This window comes from Fulmarus glacialis, unplaced genomic scaffold, assembly GCF_000690835.1.
Source record: "Fulmarus glacialis isolate BGI_N327 unplaced genomic scaffold, ASM69083v1 scaffold30642, whole genome shotgun sequence".
Classification (NCBI taxonomy): domain Eukaryota; kingdom Metazoa; phylum Chordata; class Aves; order Procellariiformes; family Procellariidae; genus Fulmarus; species Fulmarus glacialis.
In genome coordinates, this window is record NW_009197832.1 from 17,002 (window position 1) to 30,152 (window position 13,151).

At 49.0% G+C, this 13,151-nt stretch overlaps 1 protein-coding gene across 1 annotated transcript in view; it reads left to right on the forward strand.

Moving 5' to 3' along the window:
- The window catches only part of KIF9 (kinesin family member 9), a gene marked incomplete at its 5' end in the record, with an annotated part of 24,607 nt that extends 13,167 nt beyond the window's left edge, over positions 1-11,440 (forward strand). Inside the window, 7 exons of the mRNA XM_009572696.1 lie at positions 987-1,117; positions 2,409-2,591; positions 4,423-4,631; positions 6,213-6,392; positions 8,109-8,224; positions 10,590-10,694; positions 11,333-11,440. Coding sequence (XP_009570991.1) covers positions 987-1,117; positions 2,409-2,591; positions 4,423-4,631; positions 6,213-6,392; positions 8,109-8,224; positions 10,590-10,694; positions 11,333-11,440 — 1,032 coding nt within the window. The remainder of the gene's footprint in view (positions 1-986; positions 1,118-2,408; positions 2,592-4,422; positions 4,632-6,212; positions 6,393-8,108; positions 8,225-10,589; positions 10,695-11,332) is intronic.
- Between the last annotated feature and the right edge of the window lie 1,711 nt (positions 11,441-13,151).

Genomic DNA, 13,151 nt, shown 5'->3' on the forward strand with positions numbered 1-13,151 from the left:
TCTCAACTTTTCCCCATTGAAATCTGAAGCTCAGAAATGTAATGGGATGAGTGTGTCAAAAAACTTGCACAGAGCAGAGGTGCACCAGTTAACAAAATAGCATTCATATCAGCAGAGGATTAGGCCCATTATCTGAACAGAATAGTTTATTAGATGGGAATGAAGAAAATATTAACTAGAAGGTGACCTGCCTGTGAATCAGTTGTAGAAGGCAGGGTCAGATCACCTGTCTCTGCTGAGGTCCCCCTTTTAATCCTTATAATTTCTGGAGCGAAGTAAATGTTTGCAAGCCATAAATTCAGATGTGGACTCTAACTTACAGTTTATAATCTATTTTTCATTACTTATTTCCATCTGTGAAATATTTTCTTTCTGAAGTGGTTATTTCCTTGGTTTTACCCAGTACAGCGAATAAAATAATCATTATCTGTTACGCAGAGTCATATACTTGTCCTGTGGCTTAACTGAAGATGCTTTGAATTTTTTGGAAGAAAGGCACAACGGAAAATGCAAAGTATATGTATAACAGAGAAGCACATGGTCTTTAACAGGCTTATTCAAGTTTTTATTTAAAGAAGTGGAAAACAAAACTGAAACCTGATTTAGGTAGATTTTAGCGCCTAATGGCCCCTCTGTTTTATAGTTGAAGCAATATGAGAAATAGTATAGGAAACAATTCTCATAAGTATCCTCACTAAATGAAGACTTCTGAGGGTGCTTTTATTTCTATGACCCAAATTATTCTCCCCCTAAGTGGCTGAAACATTCAGCACATGAATTTGAGGGTAATTTTGGCCCTATTTTAGTTTACACTTCATTCTTATAGATGTGTTTCTCTGAAATACTTGGTAGTGAATACAGATTTCTGGATTAGATTGTACAACAGGATGGAATAGCTGCTGGGCAAGGGCTGTATAGCTTTTGTGGTCTAGACAGCTACAGACGTAATGCTTCCTGGTCCGTGTTTTATTTCTTCCTGTTTCCAGGCAGGTGTGGTTGATGTGGATGGCCATTTGGTGCGGGAAGAGGATGGACGGGATTTTGGGACTAGAATTGCTCCTTTTTCATCCGGACGTGGTGGGAAGAAGAAATCCAGGAAAAGCCATGAGCAGCCCAAGTGAGTGGTAATGATAATGTATCATCGCAGTGACCGGATCTGGTCGAGGTATGATGGGCAGCCCACAGAGGAAGGCAGAGACGGAGCTGGCTTAACGGGTGTGCAGAAGTTTTGTGTTTCCTCAAGGATGACATTCCAGCATAGTGCTGGAAGGGTTTGTGGTGTCCTTATGGCCACCAGCCACACCATCAGGAGGATGTTAGGGGAATGCGTGTGGCCAGCAGGCACAGCCTGTGGTAGGGTAGACCTCTATCGTGGGGAAGATTAATTGCGAACGGTTCGTCTGTGCATCTGTTACGAACGAACCAAGACCTTGGAGCACGGCGCAGGGTGTGAGTTGTGGGCACAGAGGCTGGACAGGCTTTGAGCTGAAGAGCTTGTAGTCAGCGCAGACAGGGTTAGCCTGTGACGAGAGAGGTGGAGAGTTGAAACGCAGGCAGGGGAACAGTCCTGTGATGGCGTCAGAAGACATGTTAAACCTGCAGTTTTTCTTTAAAGTGTTAGGCAGAAGGAGATCTGCTAAGTGGAAAGGGAGGAAGAGCCTGTGGACAGAGGAGCAGATAAGGAGAAGAGATTTTGAGAGGGAAGGGGGAACCAGCAATCAGTACTGAGCAGAGAAAGACCCTTCAATTTATAGAAGTGAGGTCCCTGCATTGGCAGTTTCTACAACTACTTCTGTGGCTCAGAGCATCTCCGTCGTTCCTCCCCAAATCCTTGTGTTAGAGAGCAGGGGAACCACCAAGGCTTTACTATCCACATGATACAGGGGACTCCTCTGTGCAGTTCTTTTTTTAGGGAGACAGAAGGAGATTTGGCAAGCACTTTTCTATATCTCTTTAAAGTCACACTATCCCCTGCAGACAAGGCTGGTGTTGCTTCTGGAGGTGAGCTGAGGGAGAAGATCAGAGAGCTGGGCTTGATTTAGATGTGGTGTTAGATCAAATCCTAGGGGATTCATTTTGTACATTCCTCTGAAGGTAAAGAGGGCTATCCTGTCTGCAGGTGTGCCTCAATCCAGACGGGGTGGGACTGTTGTCCTTGTGATCCTTCTCAAGAGAGCTAGTCCAGCCTGGGCTATGTTCTACAGTATTTGCTACACCAGGCAGTCCCTCTACTCTAGGAAGTAAGGATTTGTGAGAACAAGGCCGATCTTATTCCTTGTCAGTAGATATATCACTGCAACATCAGACTGCTAGTTTTTGAATCAGCAAAGCTACCACCTGCAGCATGTTTTTGTTCCAGTTTCCTATTATGAAGAAATTACTCTGGTTCATCTTTTTCCCCCTGTCAGGAAGGAAGGAATCGGGACCTCTCTTTCTGGGAGAGATCTGGGTGGTATTTTACCATCAAAAAGTCAGGTAATAATTTCCACCAAGGATCTGGATGTGAAAGAGGGAGCAAGGAACCAGGATACAGCACATATTGATGCAGAGCTTTCAAAGCCAGCTCCCGTGGAGGATTCCCAGCGGCCTAGGTAAGCTTTCCCTGTTGGGGAGTACATCCCCTTTGCCACACCGGAGTGATTGCATTATGTGCCCCTAGTACAACTACCTGCTTCAAAGTACAGAGGCGAGATTCACAGATCTTCATTGCTTGGATGTAGAAATACATTGTGGACAGCAGTGGTTGTACGAACACGCTATGTACCAAAGTGTGTTGGTGGCGGTCATCTTCTCCATCTGCTTTGAGCTCTGTCCTGATCAGTTGCTCTATTAAGTGTGAAGTGTCTGGAAATTGCAGCATTCCTCACCCTTTGGTTAGTAGTAAAAATGCGGAGACCTCATGTCCAGCCACAAAACCCCACACAGTCATGAAAATCGGTCAATAGCTGCACAAGATCATGGCAGGACGTGCCATATCAAGACAGAAGAGTGGAGAATGGCCAAAAATGCTGCAATGTGCCAGTCATCTGCTTGTACCATGACAAGAATTTAGCATGGGAGGGCAGCACTGAATTCCATTTCCTTTTGGATGGAGTTGATGGGGTAAAAAATGCTTAGGCTACCAAGACTGAGGGCTCTTTCCAGGAGGATGCTCTCAACAGCATGAAGCTGTTCAACTCACAGGAGTTCAGCCAGGACCCCACACAAACCAGTCTGGACACCACTTTTCCCATCACCAGCCATCTTTTCTTGCTGAGAACTCTCAAGCTGCAAGCGCCGCAGCTCTGAAGTCTTCTGAACACCTCCATTGCCTGTGTTGTAGATGACCAGTCCTTCCTTGTTCCTGCTGCCCAGGGAGAGCATCGCAGTGAAGCTGTCCCAGGAGAATTTACTCCTGAAGCGCCTTAACATGTTATCATGTTCCTCCATGTCCTCTGCAAGCATTTTAGTATTCTTCTAAAAGTCCTGTGGCTGGCAGGGAAGGCTGCTGCTGCAGCTGCATAAGGCACATCCCAGAGCGCTTAGTAGCTCGGTGGCTGGCTGTCAAAGCTGTGGCAGTGTGCCCAGTGGCCGTTGTTTACAGCACTTTGCCAGCAGTTTGGCACGGAAAGCAATCTCATGCAGCCTTTGAGGAGTTTGAAAATGCCCTTAAGAGGTCAATCGGGGGAAGGCAGTAGTTAGTCAGAGTTTTGCTTTGGAATTTGCTTTGGACTGAGGAATGTGGAGACTTCTAGCTACCTTCTGCTACCAGATCCAGCCCGCTCACCAAGAACAACCTTACACAGCACAGAGCAGCATCCGTGGGAGTGTGACATTCTCCTGAGGGACTCTCCTTTTGTCCAATGTGGTTTGTGTTGAAGTAAGAGCTGGTGTTCATGGGGGCACGTTTGCATCAAAGCCATTTCATAGAAAAGTCAGGATTGACACATGCCACTTTGAATTCAGCCTCTCTAAATGGGCAAGACTTAAAAGCCATGGGCGGCAGCATTGTAGAGCTGGCCAACACACACAGCTATGAGGTTTGGTTGGCAGAGGTGACTGGTCTGTGCTGGGAATCCAGCGAGGAAAGAACAAAGGCGTTTCTGTTTAACAATAGAGAGGAACAGTATTCATTATTTTTCTGAAAATTCAGACCATTATAGGTCCACTTTCCAGGGAAGACTCAATTCTGAGGCATCTCCTGAGGAATGTGGTTTCTGTGTAAATAACTCTTTCTTCTGGGAGTATGGGGAGGGGGATATGAAGGTTGGCACGGAGATGGTACCAGGGTGCAGCTAGAACAGCGAGATCCTCAAAGAGCCCATTGAAATACCGTCCACAAACCTCAGCTGTGGCCACTCCCATGAACTGTGTCATGCTGCAGGGCAGAACGATCTGACCTCCCCATGTCTGTGTGCGTGTTTTCTTTGAATTCTGTTGCAGCTCCCCTCCATCCAAGCCAGTGGCATTTGAGCAATTTAAGGAGGAGTGCGGAAGTGAGATCAACCGGATCTTTAAAGAGAACAAAAGCATCCTCCTTGCCAGGAAGAAGAGAAGCAGTACAGTAGCACAGAGGATCAACTTCTTCAAGCGTGAGATGGAGGGCATCAAAAAGGCTCTGGAGGCTCAGAAGCAGGAGCGGTGGCAGCAGGGTAAGTCGCTGTGTGGAGACTGGCCAGCAAGAATCTGACAGAAGAGGGGAGCCGCTGGTTTCAAAGCAGTTCTGGTGGTGAGACCACTAGACCACCACTGCTGCTTGCCAGGGCAGTGGGGCAGGCTGGGCTTTATGCCCTAGCTCTGCAGCTGGCCTTGTGGTTTGCCACCTGATTCCTCCACCTGAGCCCTCCACACTTCAGCCTCATTGAGTCGTGCTACTCAGGCTTTAGGCTAGTGAGGTGAGCTGCAGTCAGACTGATTCCTTACCCCGTGCTTTGATGGATTAGGCAGCGTACGGTGGACAAATGCAGGTCAGTACAGTGCAGAAGTCACAGGTAGCAGGCTTGCCCTTACTGTGGTGGACATGTACTGCATCTCCTATGGCTTGATTTAATCTAGGTCAGGGTCTGCTTTATGAAAGTCAAAATCCCAAACTGCAAGGTACTAGAGGAAAAAATGCAGTAAGTGCCTTCCTACTTTGCTGCGGCAAGATGTTTGTTAGGTGGAATATGCCTGGATGAGACTAGGAAGTGTGTCAGGTTTCGTGCTCCCTGCAGCAGGGCTCCCAAGAGTCGGTGCTGTTACGTTCTGCAGAGGAGTGGAGAAGAAATGCCTCTGGGCAAGGAGAGAAATCTGAAACAAATGGCTTTAATAGCAGAGTGGTCTAGAGTGCTCTGTGTGTGATGGCGAGGAAGTAGCAGTGGTGTTCCTTGCATGCAGGGAGGACAGCAAAACAACTCAGTTCTGTGAAACTACAGCCTTAACTATTGCCAGGCAATTAGCATGAAATAAGAGGGAATGAGAGAGAAAGAGAACGGTCACCAGCAAGCAGGCCCTGACTAGCGAATGAGGGCCAGAGAGTCAGACCCAGCGTGAATGCTGCTCTACTGGTTTCCATTTCTCTTCCTATAGAGAGACTTTGTATGACCATGCCTTTTCCCATAGGGTCTGTTCCTGCAAGATGCAAAGCTCTTTTGGCTAAATGATGAGCAAATCAGCTTGAATCCATATCGAAGTGAGGGTCTGTCTTTTCATGGACTTACTGTTTCTTTTGGGCCTTTGCTCTTTATGACGACATCTGCCAACTGGTGGTTTATTGTGGATGCTGGAAACCACAGGAATAAACCGATTTAAGGGAAACAAAGAACAAGAGATGTTTATCACAGGGAAGTAGCACTGGCTTAACTGTCCCCAAAGGCTGACCAGCCCTTTGTCTCAAAACCCCTTACCATGGCTGCCCAGGGAGTTTTTCAGTAGCAGCCATAATAGCCCGAAGTGATACCCTCCAGCAGGCTGTCATGTGGGTGTCTTTCTGCGGAGCCCAGTCCCCTCTCTTCATCTGCACATGTCCCAGTTCAGGGAGGAATGATGTCTGAGCGGGTTCAGGAGTTCAGCAGTGATTTCTGCCCCACACCATTCCAACACTGTATTTGCAGAAAGCATGTCTAAGGAAATGTCAATTGTGTGGTTAACCTCAGTATAACTGGGTAACTACCGTGTGGTTCAAAGTATAATGACTGTTCTTCGTCCCTCTTCACCCTCATGAGAAACCTTCATTTCCTTTCCTTACCCTCCAGGAGAGTATGTTGATGAGAAAGGACAGATGATAATTGATGAGAAGGAGTTTTTACTCATCATGAAGCTGAAAGACCTGAAGGAAGAGTACAGGTCTGGTTACGCTGAACTGCAGGACCTGAAGGCGGAAATCCAGTACTGCCAGCATCTGGTGGACCAGTGCCGGAACAAACTCATCTCAGGTACTGGCTCACCAGGGCAGTTTCTGAACAGCCTTCAGTTTAGCTGGGAAGCTTGGTAGCAGCTCAGTACTGAAGCACAAGCCAAGTCCATCATCCTCTGTTGTCATTTTTCTTGTTGCCTTCCAGACTTGTTTTTTATTGCTGATTGGGTGGGGTTTTTTTGACATAACACTGAATTGCTGCAGATTCTCTCTCACAGATAATGACATACTGCTCCTTGGTCATGCCACTAGATGCAATGCTGTGGGTAAAAGCCTTTCACAATGAAGTTGACAATAGTGCTCCCACTGATGGCCCTGGTTCTCACCCTTGATTTCATTTAATAGAGGTGGTGGCTAAGGAACTGCACTGGGCCAGGGCTTTGGCTCTGGACTACAGATGTCTCCTCTGTTACCCCTGTGAGATTATTCAGGTTCCAGAGTTGCAGCACGGGCGCCTCGGCAGGAAGCAGAGCTTGGCCATTTTAGCGTGTTCTTCACGAGCACCACCCTCGTGGTGATGAGTCACACCTCTGCTCAGGGTGATCCGTGCAAATTCGTGGTGTGCTCCACTGCAGGCCGCTCAGTTTGAGTCTGTGATAACGGGAGCGCAGTCCTGCTGTATCCCTGGATTTGTCCCGTATGATGGAAGACAGTAGGTGTACGAATGCCAGCGTCCCAAACATTTGGATGCTGCGCACATGGCAACACTTTATTTTCTACAAACTTGCCAGAGCACAACTTGTATCCATCAGTGCATCCCACACTGAAAGAAATGTGTGGCTTGTTCCAGGAGATAGACAGGGCCAAATCATAAATGTGCAGAAACTTTGCCGCTGGTTTGTGTTGAATCCGGGTTTGGCATTTTTTGGGTGCTCCAGATGTTTGCTGTTTGTTTAAACATACAGGCATGGACTCATTCAATATCTCTGTCATCCCAGAGCGAAGAGGTCATCTCAGAGCTAAAACCAGGGTAAAAAGTCAGTGGTGTTGCATCATGTCCACAGTGTCTAGCAAGAGCAGGGCTCTGCGTTTAACCGTGTTTATCCTTCACAACTCCCACGGCAGAAAGCAGCTCTGTTCCTCGGGTCCCTCCTGGGCAGCAGAGCCTTCCTCGGGGGCTGTGGGCTCTCCCACTCCACGGGGAAATGTGCCAGAGGAATGGAGCAGACACAGCCACTGTGCAGCAGGTGTCTGGGAAATGCCCAGTATTAATAGGGAAAAAAAAATTACTGCTGCGTGGCAGCACCTGCTGAGTGTTATCACTGGCTATTACGGGATGGAAAGCGGCTGTACTTCTTTAGCGTTGGGAATTGAAATCTGACCCCCGAATGTGCTGACCACTCAAAATGGCTAGCTCCTGGCTAGCTCCAAGCTGGCTGGCTCCGGGTCTCCGGGACGCGGGAGCAGTGCCATCTCGCGGCCAGCCACCTCTCGGGCTCCACAAGCCCAGGGGACTGTCCCCGGGGCCAGCCACCACGTCCCAGCCACCTCGCAAGCAGCAAGGACAGGCAGCAGCCTGCCTCAGCACAGCCGATGCCAGCTGACGGTGCCCTGTCCCTTTTAACCAACTCTTCTAATAGTTTGAAACTCAAGAGCTTGGAGTTCTGAGGTCCTTTCTGAGAGTTTAAGAGCACTGAGGTCCCGACTGACCCACGGGCAGGGAGCCAGAAGCAACCCACCCTTGTCTCTTTGGTCATTACAGCCCTGTGTATTGCCCCCCCGCTTTGCTTTGCAGAGTTTGAGATCTGGTACAGCGAGTCCTTCCTTATCCCCAAGGATGTGCAGGAAGCTCTGAAGCCCGGTGGCAACATCAGACCTGGAATGATTCCTATAAACAGAGTCATGTGCCTGGTGAGTTGTCCTGGCAGCTCTGCTTATTCTCCTTGATAGCCACACGTGGCATAGTAATGAGGGCATAACTAAGCCCGTGGGAGGAGGAGGGCATGGCAACTCTGCCCCGTTCTCTAAGCAGAGTGGCTGGCGTTGAAATGCTATCTGCTGTGATGCAGAGAGCAACTATCTGGAGATACATCTTGTTTTCACATCAGCTTTACCATTAAGAGGCTAAAATAGGACAGAGTGATTGAAGTACCCAGTCATCTGCTGACTATCATTAATCAGGCGAACTGCCTAGAGGTGCGAGGGGTAGTTGGGAGGCTTGTTTCCAGTCTGTATGATCTGTAATGTTTACAGCTAAACTATTGTGTTTCGTGTTGTGGCAACTGGTACTCAACCAGCCCTCTGTTTAGAAACCACCACTTTGGGGTAGCCAGGGTCTTTCGTCATTCCTGACAAAGCACATTTCTCTTTAAGCTTCTCATTTACCAGACAACTTCTTTGCGTTATTCTCTTCTGAAATCATGCCAGGTTTTGTCCCTCATTGTTAAATGTCAGACTCAAAACCTTCATGCTGTTTGATAGCAACGTGGTGGCAGTGCTTCCACCCTGTCTGACATGAAGAAGTGATGCATGGCAAGGAGGGACATCCCACCCTGGCTGCAAGAGGGAATCAGCACTTTGTAGGTGTAACACATCTCCATTATTGCTGCTTAACCTCTGCAGACTGCAGAGAACAACTTGTGGGGACAGGTCCATTGTCCATCTCTCCCAGGAGCCCATCCCCATCAGGAGCGGGAGGCACCCACAGGTGTTTGGGAAAGAGAATAAGCAGGGTGTGAGCTGCATTTCCTAAATGCACAGCCCCATTTCTAGCCTATGTGTAGTGCAGGACAGGATGGCTTTAGCTCTTTAGAAGGAAAACAGAAAAGGAACTCTTTTGTCTCTAGGTGTGTGATTATTTTGACTGTAAATCTCAGTGAAGCATTTTCTTTATTCCCTTTTGGAAAGGCATGTGAAGGGTTTTAAAGCTGATCAGAGACAGGTTCTTCCCATCCTACTGAATTAGTTCCCTTGAGGGTGTGAATAACAAACATGATGTGAGGGAAAAAAAAATGTAGTGAGTTTACTTTTAAACAGAATGTTGTGATCTACTAGACTGTGGAAGATTTCAGCTACAGGTGCAGACCTGTATGGGAAAGAACAAGAAAACAACCCAACCCAAACCCCTTTGAATAAAGCACCTAATGAGATCAACAGGAAAACCCTGACTGACTGCATGGGTCCAGGATGTCACTCTTTGGGGAAAAGAGGAAATCCATCACTAGTCACTTTTACTAACCCAAGTTACTCAATGTATTCATAGAAACTCCCTTAATGGTTTCCAGCCCTGGATTTCTTGTCATCACATCGATTATAACCCCAAAGATGAATGAAGCGTGCCTTTTAGCAATGCTTTGCAGCTGTGTCAAGTTGGTGATGTTACAGGCAGAAATCTTCAGGCGGCGGATAAATAGTGACCCTGGTAGTGTTGCTCAGTGCTGGTTTCTTCTCTTGTTCCTTTTACTGGGCAATTCACTGCAGCTTCCCAGTCAGTGTCACTGGCTGTGCTAAGGCCCATACTGGGTCTGGGAGGGAACCACCTTGTTTTTCTCTGGAGGTTTGTTTCCTACTTGGAACCATTTTCCCTTTTCCAGACTGGCTCTTCATTTACTGTTCTAACCCATTTCTCCAGCGTGTGCATCTTTTACTTTTGGCTTGGCCACCTGCCTTTTATCATACCAGAATTTCACTGTCATCTTAGAATCAGAGAATCATTAAGGTTGGAAAAGACCTCTAACCTTCTCCAGGCTACTCACGAACTGCCACAGAGAGTGACCTAAGAACCTGCTAGAGCTATCCTCAAATCTGGCATGAAAACATTATACACAAGCTGGTATCTTAGAAAATCACACTTCTATTCAACCCATGTTCCTCTTCAGTGCGCTCACACCTTCCAGACGATTCTCTGGAGAAGCGTGGGCATGGACGTCAGCTAGCTGGGCTCAGGGGAGACTATGCTGAAGCTCAGACTTCCTTCAAGCTGTGACATTATTTTGCGGTGGAAGGGAGACCATCCTGTGGGGAGTTATGGGCAGAGCATGGCCATGAGAAGACAGCTGAGGGAACTCCCCTTGGGGCTTTGCACTTGCAGATGGATTTTGCCCAAAGTCCTGCCCAATTCTGCTCACCTAAGGCGTGGGAAGGGGGGACCTCTCACTTCTGAGGCTTCGGAGAGGTTGTTGAATCAGCGTTCAATGCGGCAAATGGGATCAGTTGACCTCTGTATCTCCAGACGTGTGTTTTTCACATGGAGTGGGGTCTGTCTTTCTGCTGGCAGGAGGAAGATGAGCAGGAGAGGTTTGAGCGGATGCAGGAGAGAATGCTGCCAGCCTGCCCAGCTTCAGTTTCGTTCTACAAGGCGAAAATGAAGACTGATCAAAAGGTAACCTCAGCTGGGCCCAGTTCCACGTACCCCTGCCGATGCGTGTCGGGAGTGATTCTGCGCCTCGCTGCTGGGTGGGGTGTAGGACTCTTCTGGAACGGATGCTGTTTTGGCCGTAGCCTTTTGAAAGATGCTGGTTTGGTTCTGCAGCACAACTAAGCTCTTTGAAGTGTTCTCTGTCTCTGGCTGATGTAAAGGCCCCATCCCGTGCTGGTCTTTTGCTAAAAACCAATCTCAGCACTTCTCACTTCTACTTCCTTCCTGGCAAGGGCTCACCATAAGATACCACCGAGGCCCTGAGCTTAGCAGGATCAAAAAGATTGTGTATTTATGAGAGTAACAGGGCTGCACAACTCTATAGTAAGCATTTGTAAGGAAAACATCTCAAAACCAGCTCTTCAGTGCTCGGGAGGAGAATTTCCCAGGGCTTCTTGTGCCCTCCTTTGAGCCTGCTGGGATCTGCCACCAGTAGAGCAATGCTGGTGTGATGGGGCTTATTTGGGCAGCTTTTTCCAGCACCACTTGGGAAGGTTGGGAAGTGTTTGGGTTTTTTTTCAGGAAAAAAGCTTTTACAGGTGAGAATTCTGCTCTGAAAACTGAGCTCACGTTAATTGTCCTTTTTTGTTTTCTGTTGCCAGCACACGTACACCAGAACCATGTCGTCCCTCGAGCAAATGCGCAAGAAACCCGGGCTCATCACAGCTGCTGGGAAGAATAAACCCCTGTCCTTTCTGCACATCATGTAGTGGATTCGGGCTCAGCCTGGAACCCAGCATTCAATAAGCAACGTCACCTCAGAAAGTGCCTTGCGTTCATGTCCACAATAGATTTATCAAAAATAAACAGTAGGGGAAAAAAAAAAACCACCACCCAACTTTTGTGCAGTTAGACTGACAGTTATTGGTAATCAAACCCGCTGTTTAGACAGGAAGCAAGCCAGGGAGTTCAAATAGCAACGCTTGTTTTTCTGAGTGTCTCTGGAAAAGGCAGCGTCACGACAGAGAGCTGGGCTGCTTCTGCCTCCCTCCTTCCCAGTGCTGGAGGCGAGGGTCTGGGCCTGTTCTCGACAGAGTGTCGAGTCACATCTTGGCTAGTTTGACGCTCTCAAGGTGGATCCTGAGGAGCCGAGTCTGGGTGAGAGTCCTCCCTTGGATCGAAGCAACCCCGGGGCGTTTGCTCTCCCGGAGAGGCGCACGCAGCAGAGAAGCGTTTCCATCAGCTGCCTGGCGTTAGACGCGGCAGCGTTGATTGATGGCAGCCTCCCCACCCCAGTGCATCAGGAATAGGGCATCGTTTGCCCGCTGCTTTCTGGGAAGGCGATGCAGATCCAGGGGGAGATCACGGTGCCCAGCAACTGGAAAGCTCCAGAGGATACCGCGCTGCTTCACCAGGCTGCTGTTATCTTCGCCTGCTGAGCAGGGCGTGCTGAAGGCCTGCTGGAAGTCCTCCTCCTCCTCCTCCTCTAGCACCAGTGGAGGTGGGAAGCTGACTCCAGCTTGGCACGTGCCAAGGGAGATTGTACACTAAATATCCAGCCAAGAGAGTCCCACCTCCTCCTACTGCTGCAAAAGGTTCAGGATCACACCAGTCTTGCCGGGGCAGAGCTGGGCTGGTCCTGCGATTTCCCAAAATGAGGAGAGTCGTGAGATCTCGCAGGGCTCCCTCCAACGCCCAGCTCGCCCAGGGTGCAGGGCAAGTCATGTGCGTGAGCTGGCCGTGCCACTGGGTGCCCTGATGACTGGGCGTATGGATCTGCCTGGAGAAGGTAACGAAACAATAAAAATTAATTTAATACCCGCCTGGGCAACGACAGCAGCACGTGCCCTCTTGGGCAGCTCTGGTGGTGGCAGGCATTGCCTCAAGCTTAACCTGCCATCAGCGTTGGCTTCCCCGTCACTCCTCTCCGGCTGTACCACAGCCGAGGCTCTGAGGAGCCACAGACGTATGGACGTGGGTCCATATATATGTATGTATATATGTGCTGGTCACACTGCAAGCTTGGCTTAAAGGAGCTCTTGGGGTCCGGCTCCTCCGATGGGCTTCTGCTTCTTCTCTCTGCAAGGAATAAAAGCGTCAGCCACGATTTTTGGGTCTACTACGCGTTTCAGGTGGCCCTCGGCGTTTGCCCTCTGTCGCTGCAGCCGGTGGGTGCCGCTCACCGGAGCGGTGAACGCGCAGGGTGCAGTCTGCGTCCGGAGCTGCTGTAACCACCAACGGCACCGCTGCGGGCAGGAGTCGCTTTTTTATCCCTCCAGGAGGTTGTGGAGCCCCGAGAGCTTCGAAATTATTTGGGGAGCTGGAAGAATAATGCTGAAAGCCCCAAAATGCAGCACCCGTGCTCCATGGCCAAAGCTTGGTGAATTGCTGGGGTTACTGGAAAACCCGCTGGCACATCACTGGGGTTACTGGAAAACCCGTGGGCTGGAGCTTTACAGGGCGATGCTGGCTGGATGGGGG